We start from the raw sequence: 9,117 nt of genomic DNA, 5'->3' as shown, positions 1-9,117 counted from the left end.
AGGGAGGGACGAGGTTAAAACGCAACTCCCGCTGTCGAAAACGCGACCGAGGGCCTTTTGTTCACAGCATGAAATGAGCTGAACTCGGCAAAGCGGCCGCGGATACAAAGAGTCCTTTGGTGTCAGGGAGGGAGGAAAAAATGTCAGAGGAGAAACCAAGAGTCGGGGAAACAAAAGTCCGTGTGTCAGTCAGATGTCCTGGGTGAAACAACCTTAATGATTTAATACCTTAAAAAACAGATCTTCAACAAACCCTCCCAACCCCAGACCTACAAGATCAGCAAAATCTTAGAAACCAGCCGCAGGGACAAGTCCTGATCTTGTCAGTAGCCAGAAATGGTGGGGGGTCGGGGGGGAGGGAAGAAAAATATAGGATGGGGGAGACGTGGGGTACAAGAGGTCCGAGGGGTGCAGCTCAGACTTGGTCAGCCACCAGGACCACGGGGGCTACCAGGTGCTGCCCAGCAGCCACCGCCTTGACCAGGTTGCTCTTCTGCCGCCGCTTGGCCAGCTTGGACTCAGAGGGGAGGTAGAGGTGCATGGCCCATGAGGTAGCACTGATGGTGATGGGCTGTGCTTCCTCCTCCACCTCCTCTTCCTCGTCCTTGTCGCGCTGTGTCAGCTGGTGGTTGACAGCAACGGCCTCTGCGGCGAAGGAGGTGAGCTCTTTGGCACTGCTCTTCCTGCGGGGAGAAAGCGGCTCAGGGTGGGATGCGGGGGGCTGCAGGGAGGTTGGGGGGCAAATATCGGGGTGTCCCCTCGCGCGCATGCCACGCCAGATGGGTCAGGCACCAAAAACACGGCTCCAGCCCGAATCACGTGCTGCAACCGCTGCCCAGACGGCGAGAGCCGCAGCCGAGCAGAGCCGAGAGCGGCTCACTGGGGAGAGGAGCCAGGATTTGGGGGGCTGGAATGTGTCCCCCACCCCCACCCCAGGGCCACCCACGCTCACCTCTACAAGATGATGGGGGTCAGCAGGCTGTTATCCAGGACATACTGCAACGAAACACAGCCGCGTCAGAGCCGAGCACCCCGCAATGGGGTGTCCCCCCACCCCGGCTTTCGGGAGTGGGGGAGGGGGTAGGGGGGGCAGCAGCACTCACCCCCTGCACCCAGGGGTGCTCCAGGACCTGGGCCGCGGTGAGCCGCTTGTTGGCATCTCTCACCAGCAGACAGGAAATGAGATCTTTGGCCGCAGGGGAGATGTGCGCCCAGTCCTTTTCGGGAAACTCGTACTTCCCTTTCCGGATGCTCTTGAAGATCATTTTCTAGGTGGGGGGGGAAATAAAAAAGGGGCTGAGCTGGGAGGGGTGCTGCCAAGCCAGTGGCGGGTTTTGGCACTGCCGGGGTCCGCCACGCACCTGGCAGGTGTTGCACATCTCGCCCATGTCCCAGCCGCAGTCGGAGCCGCAGCGTTCCATGAAGGGGGTGTACCCGCTCAGCATGTTGTACAGGAGGACGCCCAGGCTCCACAGGTCGCAGCGCTTGTCGTAGCTGGGCACCTCCTTGTGGCTGTAAAAAGTTTCCACCACCTCCGGGGCCATGAACTCGGCGGTGCCGCACTGCGGGGAGAGGCGGGGGTGAGCCCCAAAGGACAGGGGAGCGATGGGGCAGAGCTCAGAGACGGGGGGGGGGGGTCTGCCAGAACTAAGGGGCTACCCCCTCCAAAATGAGGGTGCAGACATGGCCGCTTCCCGGGTTTGGTCCTGGCAGGGCAGATCATCCCGGCCAGGTTTCCCATCGCCACGCGGGGGATGTCACAGCCCTGCCACCCCCAAAAAAAATAAAACCCTGAAGGGGTACAACACCCACCCCAGACCCCCCCCGGCACTGCCGCCACCGGGCCGGCTCAGCGGGGCAGCGTCCGTCCCATCGCCCGGGACACGGCGGCGGGGACGGAGCCGGCTCTGCCTGTTCCCCTGCCTGACGCGGGCAGGGCCGCCGCAGCGGGCGCCGGATCCGGTGCCGGAGGAGCTACCGCTGGCGCGAGGCGAGAGCCAGCGGTCCCGTTCCCCCATGGTTCCCCCACGGCTCCCGGGGCTCTGGGGCTTTCCAGCGCACGTGACCCGACCCGCAGCCCGCACCGCCTCGTGACCAGGGGAGAGCAGAGCTGCAGCCAGCAGATAATCACCCCGTAACATAACGAGAGGCCTCCAAACGAGAGGCCTCGCCGGCCTCGGCAGCTGATGCCACCGCAAGAAGAAGAAAAACACCCACACAAGCCCAACCCGCAGCACCCTGCATGGGCTTCCACCCGGCAGGGACCGCAGCACCCACCCCCCTCTGCCCCCGCTGCTGAGAACGGGAAACTCAGGACACCTCAGAAATTCAGGTTCTCCCCCAGGCGGAGGGGAAACACAGAGGAACGAGGAGGGTGGGGAGGGTGTTTTGGCCCCCACCTCGGCTGTTGGGCACCCTGCGTTGGCCCCCCCCAGCATGTGAGCACCCCGGAAACACCGTGAGCACCCCGAAAACAGCAGGGCACAGGGCAACACCCTGCACGGGGGGGCCCTGCTGCTGGTGATAAGGGGAGCAGGGCTTTCTGCAGGGGGGGGCAGGCTTGGTATGTGCCCCCCCCCAAAATGTGAGACAGCTCCTTGCAACACAGGGGCACCCAGAAGCTTTTGGGGTGTCCACCCTGCAGGGGCTGCACCGCACGCAAGCAGCCCCGGCTCCCTCTCACCCGCAACCTGAGTGGGGCGGGGGGGGATCACTGTGGCCCCCCCAGCCCCTCGCCTGACCCACTTCTCCCCGAAAGCGCAGCCTCCGCGCAGCCGCCTCCGCCGGGGCCGGCTGTTGCTAAGGCTCACGGCAGCCCGGGCTCTGCGCCAGCCCCCCCTGCGCTGCCCGGCCCCCCCGCGTTACAGAACCGCATCTCGCCTGCCACTGCCGAGGGGGGTCCCGCAGCGACGGGAGCCCAAAGCCTGAGGGGGCCCCTCCAGGGACATTCCACCCCCCCCCCCCCATCGACATTATACCCCCCCTGCCCCATGGTCTGCACGCTCACCGGCGAGAACAGCTTCGGGGTGGAAATGGGGAAGGAATCGTCCGTGAATTTGATGCCGCTTGCCAGGTCGAAGTCGCAGATCTTCACGGGGGAGACCTGGGGAGGGGGGAGAGGCGGCCAGTGACCCCCCCCAGCAGCCCCCGGGTACCCTCAGCCCCACGTTCGCGCCCCAGCTGCCGCAGCAGCATCCCCCGCGGGGAACCAGGGCCCCCCCAGCCCCGGCACCACCCCCTGCTCCCCGCTCACCTGGTCCAGGCGCTCGCACAGAATATTTTCTGGTTTTAAATCCCTGTGAGCAATTCCTGGGAGGGGGGAGAAGAGGCAATGAGTGGAAAAGCCTGCCCCCCCCCCCAAGATTTCCACAGCAGAAGGTCTGGGGGCGGCACAGGGACCCCTCCCTCCCCACCCCAAATCACCGCCCGCGTCACGGCGAAGGGCACAAATTGCTGCTGGCCCCAAGTCCCGGCCAAACCGGAGGAGCAGGCTGCGCACCACGACAACACGACGCAGCCGGGCCTGACCCTGCGCGCCCGCGGCCGGCACCGGCCCCTGCTCCCCGGGCAGGAGGGGGGGGCAGCACCCCCCGGCTGGGGGGGGGCACGGCTGCACCCCGGGGTGGCTCGGCTCACCTCTGATGTGCAAAAAGTGCAGGGCGCTGGCGATGTCCCGTACCACCATGCTGGCCTCCAGCTCGTTGAAGCGGCATCTCTCCAGGATGTGGGTCATGATGGAGCCTGCGGCCGGGCAAGAGCAGAGTGGGGGCTCGTGGGTGTTGGGGGGGGCTCCCGCCGCCCCCGCTCCCCCTGCCCCGGCACCGCACTCACCTCCCCTCATCTTCTCAACCACCAGGTAAAAACTGTCCTCCTCCTCGAAGAACTCGATCAGCTGCAGGATGTTCCTGCGGGGACGGTGGCATCAGCCTGGCATCCGCCCAAAAAGATCGCAGGGTCCCCCCCTCCCCGCAGCCCCCCACCCCGCATGGCTCCTTGGGGGAGGGCCAACGGAGGAGAAAATCGGGTTTCCAGCGACTGAAACCACGCGGCTGGGGCCCCCGGCCACATTCCAGCGGGGAGAGGGGCTTCCAGCGCCGGGCCCCGCTCCCTAATGGCTCGCAGACCCTCCTGGCTCGCTCGCCCCGCTCCAGAAACAGCCCCACTCAGCAGCTCTCCGCGGCGGGACGGCGAACGCCGCGGCGGCAGCTCGGCTCGCCCCTCGGCACCGCTCCAACTTGGCCGCCGCGGCCCCTTCGTCATGGCAAGCGGCTCCACGTCGCCTCGGGATGCTCCCGGCGAGGCCCACGCAGAGGGAGAGCCGCGCAGGAGGGCGGCCTGCCTGCCGCCCATGGGTGTCTCGAGCGTCAGCCCGGTCTCAGCCCGCGCCCTGTGCCCACCGTGGGGGATGGGGACGGCGGCTGCCCTGCGGTACCTGTGTCCCTGGCACAGATTCAGCATCACCACCTCCCGTAAGACCCTGTTGAAGACTTGGCCCTGGCGCTTGTCGATGATCTGCAAGACAAAGCGGGCGAGACTCAGGGAGAGGCACCGCTGCCGGAGAGGGACCGGGGCCGGCAACCACTGCGCTCCAACTCAGCCGGCGCTGGGGACCCCCGGGGCCGGGCAGAGGCAGGCGGGGGGTGCCCGAAGGGGTTAAGGCAGCAGAACAGGCTGTTCCCGGTGGCGGGGCCAAGCCGCTCCCTCCCGGGGCCCGCGGCCAAGGCGAGCTCCGCGGCCGAGCCCCGGCGCAGCCGCCCCGGCAGCGGAGCACGGCCCTTCGCCCTGCCGGGCGCTGGCACAGCGGGTGCCTGGTGGACGTGCCATGGGGTGAGCAGGGGGTCTCCACCCGCAGGGGAGAGCTGGGTGGTCCCACTGACCCCCAGCCCTTCGGGGCACACTGAACACCCAACCGCCATGCAGCCCTCCCCCTGCCTCAGTTTCCCTGCTTGGGCACCCAAAAGCACCCGGGGGCAACAGGGGAAGCCAAGTGCCCCTTGCGTTTGGACACAGGGCCTGTCCCAGCCCCCCCACGCCGTGACTGGGAGCCTGTGGGGTGCAGGGACGCGGCACCACCATCCCCGACCCCAAAAGCAGCTGGCTCACCCCGACCCCTCTAGTGTTTGCGGGGGCAGAAAACCCTCCCTGGGGCGAGCGGGGGCTGGCCACCCTGCCACACCACATGCCCCTGCTTGCCCCAAGTCCCTAGACGTGGCGCAAGCGTTAATTTAATCTCGCGTCTGCCCTAATTTACAGGGGTAGGAGCGTGGCTAAGGGGGTTGACCAAGGTCCTGCAGCTGGGCGGTGGCAGAGGACAGCATGCCACCTGTGTGGCCTGGCCCTGCCCCGCTCCTGCCCCTCTCCATCCCCCCTACTCCGTGAAACCGTCGTCCTGTGCCAGCTCCGCACAGCCAGGAGAGCCAGGAGCCCAGGATGTGGAGGGCAGAAGGAGAAACTGAAGGCAGGGGGTGGGCAGGAGCCGGCTCTGCAGCCCCAAGCCCCGCGGAGCTTTACCTTCACTGCGTACTCCTTGTTGGTGATGAGGTTAACGCAGGTCTGGACTCTGCCTTGGGCCCCTTCTCCCAGCACCTCGTCGCACAGCCAGTAAACATCTGGCAGGAGAGAGGGCGCCTGAGCTGCCGGCCCCACCGCGGCACGGGACACCACGGCTGTCCCTGAGCCTGGGGACACCAGGAGGGCCCCAGCCCTGCCGCAGCCCGGGGGGGACCCCTGGGGTCCCTGGGCAGCCCCGCTCACCTTCGAACCTGCCGGAGAAGCTGTTGTTCTTGCTCCTTTTCTTGGTGCTGGGGGTGTCGATGGGCTGACTCAAAGGCACATCTGCGCCGGAGCAAAGCCACCGGCGTGAGTCACCCCCGGCCACCCTGCGCTCCCCCCAGCATCGCCAGCCCCGGGGCAGCCCCCCAGCGCCTTCAGGGCAACGCAGAGGGCCGACATCCCGGGGTCCAGGGTGAGGGCACCCCCCTGGGTGGACACCCGCAGCTCACCAGGACGGGATGGGCACTCAGAGACGGGCTCCAGGTCATTGGACTTGTCGAGCTCCAGGTCACTGGACTTGTCGAGCTCCAGGTCAAACGCCACCTCGAAGGGATTTTGTTCCTGCAGGGGCCAAGAACAGGAGTGAGACGGCAGCCGCCGGACCAGCCGCCGCCGCCCGCCCGGTCCGGGCACGCCACTGGCCTGGGCACACACCCTGCTCGTGCAGGGCACCGGCTCACGGCACTGCTGCCAGAGGGATGCGGCAGAGCCGGAGGAAGAGGAGGAGGAGGAGGAGGAAGGGTTTGACCACGTCTCCTGCCGGGGATGTTGCCGCAGGGTCATGCCTCCGCGCCAGCAGCCCCAGGCCGGCACGCAGGCGATGATGAGAGGGACTGGGGCTGCGCGTACCAACCCAGCCCCGAATCTCCACCCCGACCTGAACTACAGCGAGGGGGGGAGGAAGAAAAGCCACAGGGCAGGACGGGCTCCGGAGCCACCGCACCGCGTCCTCCCGCCTCCCCGCAAGGTCACGGGGGGCCGGAGCCCACTCAGCGCCGCTCCGGTGAGCGCCGTGCCCATGGCTGCGTGACGCCCGTGACCTGGCAGGATCGGGCCCCGCTCCCAACCCTCCCTGCACCCCGCATGGGTGATGGGTGTGGGAACCACTGCCTCCCCCACCCCAAACCCAGCGCCTCCGCCCCCAGCACCCCAAAGGGGACATGGGGACCTTCAGCCCCCCCCGAGCCACCCCACCGCGGGACGGGGCAGTGCCGGGGGCACCCGGCCGCGAGGCGAAAGGGCCCCGTCCTCCACAGGGTTACGAAATCTGTTTGGGTGGAGGCAGCAGCTCCCGGCGGCGTTCCCCAACCCACCCCGGTGCCCCGGTGCCCGGGCCAGCTGCCAGCCCCAGCGCGGCGCGGGAGCAGCCAGCCCCGGCCACCGCCACCAGAAACAGCCCGAGAGCGCCTGTTTGCTGCCAGGGCGGCTCTCGGGGGGCCGGGGGGTCCCCATCGCGGTGCGGGGATGCCAGGAGCATCCCCCCCAACCAAGCACCACTCCTGATGCCTGAAAACGCTCCTGCGCAGCGTTTGGCCAGATTCCTCCCCCCCCCCCTAAAAAAAGACAGTATCAGGGTTTGCGGAGTGCGGTGTCACCCTCCAGCCCCCCCCAAGGCCCCCATGTCATGGCGGGGACGAGCGGCTCGGGCCCAAGGCCCTGCACCGTGGGCAGGATGAGGCCTCCCGGGGGGGCTCCAGGGGGGTACAGGGGGAGAGGGGGCCCTGCCCGCTGCCGCAGCACCGGCGCACAAAAGGTTTGGGGGATGGGACACACAGGGCAGACGCTGCGCGGTGGCTGCGGCAGCGCATCCGAGGTGTCCCCCGTGTCCCCCCCGTCCTGGTCCCTAACCACCCGGGGTGGGGGGGATGGAGGGGGGGCCCAAACCCCAGCCAGAAGTCCTCAAAGCAGGATTAGGTGTCAGCTAAAATAAGCTGGGCAGGTTTCGGGTGAGCTCCCAGCATCCCTCGCAGACCCGGGAGCCAAAGTAAACAAAGCTCCCATGAAGACGCCCGGCTGACGAGAGCCAGCGTTTGGGGGACCCAGACCCCCCCCCTCGCACCCCCCTCGCGTGACAGCGCCCAAGAGGGACAGGGGTCCTAGTGCCCCGGCTGCAGCCCCCTTACCAGGATCTGGCCCTCGCACAACAGGTCCTGGGCTGGGCCCGGCAGCCCCCCCAGCCCCTGCTCACAGACGTGCGGTGAATGGGTGCAGCTGGGGGGGGGGACATGCAGCCCACCCGCTGACCCACCCCACGGGGGACACCCGTGGGAGCTGCAGCGGGGTGAGCAAAGCCTTGCTGCGGGGGGGAGGGGTGTGGGGGGTGTCTGACCCCCCCTCGGGGAGCACACCCTGAGCCCCCGGGGCAGGGGGACAGGTGGGTCTTGCGGCCCGGGTTGGGTGGCAGTACCCTGGGCGCTCCCCTCCCTTCTCGGGGGTGGGGGGAAGGGGGGAGGTCGCTGATGTGTGTCCGTGCCCCCCCCTACCCCGGGCAGAGGATGCGGCGCAGAGCGCTGCAGATCGCAGGATCCGGCCGCAGCAGACCTGCACCCCAACCCCGCACCCTTCCGTCCGCCCCCCAGAGCACCCTCCCCCCACTCCGGAGCATCACGGGGGCGGGGAGCACCCCCTTACCTTGACGGAGCGGTGGAAACCGGGGTTCTCAGATTCCTTCTGCACCATCTTGCTGCGGGGAGGGTGCAGGGAGAAACACGGGAGGGATGCAGGGCAGGAAAAAGCCCAACCAACCAACCAACAAAAGAAGGAAAAAAAACCGGGAAAGGGGGGAGGGATGTGGAGGAGCGGGCAGAGACATCGGGGGGGTGCCAGGGGTGGGACGAGACCTGCGGAGAGAGGAGCCCGGGGGGGTGGGTGTCAGGAGGCCCGCACGGAGCCCCCCCGGTCCCAAAACCCCCCCGGCGCTCACCGGTCCCGCAGAGCCGCCGCTGCCAGGGGTACCGCAGCCCACCCCGCTCCGCATCGCTCCGCACCGCCGGGAGGGGACGCTCCCCTGTCCCCCCCCCCCAGGAGCTTTATGGCAGAGGTTCCGCCCCCCCGCCCCGCCCCTGCCATGTGACACCGCCCCCCGGGAGGACACACCCCCACCCCACCCCCCACGCTGCACCCAGGGGCGGGGACCCCCCCAGCCCCCCCGGCTGCACCGGGCAGGGTGCGGAGAGCCCCAGGGACACCCCCCAGTGTCCCCCCCCACCCCAGCCCACGCGTGTCACGAGCGGTGCGGTGCTCAGCCGCGAGGCCTGCGCACGGCAGGGGGTCACAGCACAGCCCCCCCCCCGGCCCCACCCCGGCTGGGTGGCACCGTGGGAGCCCGTCACGGCGCGGGTGTCCCCTCTCCCCTCCCCCCACCCCACGTCTTGCGTGATGCCGACCCGGGCTGAGAACGCACGCGCCGAGCGGCGGCGCCTCGGCCAATGGCTGCGCATGACGTCACCGCCCGCGCTGCCTATTGGCTGCTCGCCCCCTCCCCTCCCGAGCCGCCATCGCCCCGCACCCCCGAGCCCTGCCCACGCCGGGCACCGCGTCACGCTCCGCCCCCCTCCCCGCAGT

General features: G+C 68.6%; 1 protein-coding gene across 1 annotated transcript; it reads right to left on the bottom strand.

Moving 5' to 3' along the window:
- Positions 1 to 363: 363 nt before the first annotated feature.
- LOC142365371 (MAP kinase-interacting serine/threonine-protein kinase 2-like) lies at positions 364 to 8,258 on the bottom strand. The gene is made up of 13 exons (XM_075446108.1): positions 8,185 to 8,258; positions 6,003 to 6,114; positions 5,755 to 5,835; positions 5,512 to 5,609; positions 4,433 to 4,512; positions 3,832 to 3,905; positions 3,637 to 3,741; positions 3,254 to 3,309; positions 3,008 to 3,103; positions 1,362 to 1,562; positions 1,104 to 1,268; positions 953 to 996; positions 364 to 683 (listed from the first exon to the last, which is right to left on the bottom strand). The coding sequence occupies exons 1-12, from the start codon at positions 8,230 to 8,232 to the stop codon at positions 955 to 957; spliced, it is 1,158 nt and encodes a 385-aa protein (XP_075302223.1). The 5' UTR covers positions 8,233 to 8,258; the 3' UTR covers positions 364 to 683; positions 953 to 954.
- Positions 8,259 to 9,117: the final 859 nt, after the last annotated feature.

Source organism: Opisthocomus hoazin, chromosome 38 (genome assembly GCF_030867145.1).
Source record: "Opisthocomus hoazin isolate bOpiHoa1 chromosome 38, bOpiHoa1.hap1, whole genome shotgun sequence".
In the NCBI taxonomy this organism is placed as follows: Eukaryota; Metazoa; Chordata; class Aves; order Opisthocomiformes; family Opisthocomidae; genus Opisthocomus; species Opisthocomus hoazin.
Note: the sequence above shows the minus strand (reverse complement) of the source record. Positions and strands in the feature narration are given on the sequence as shown.

Excerpts from the sequence above, each read along its gene's own strand:
- LOC142365371 (XM_075446108.1), bottom strand. The coding sequence starts at position 8,232 with ATGGTGCAGAAGGAATCTGAGAACCCCGGTTTCCACCGCTCCGTCAAG. Across the intron at positions 3,742-3,831 it reads GGTTGAGAAGATGAGGGGAG|GCTCCATCATGACCCACATC; the intron begins GTGAGTGCGGTG and ends GCCCGGCCGCAG. Across the intron at positions 1,269-1,361 it reads AGATGTGCAACACCTGCCAG|AAAATGATCTTCAAGAGCAT; the intron begins GTGCGTGGCGGA and ends CCCCCCACCTAG.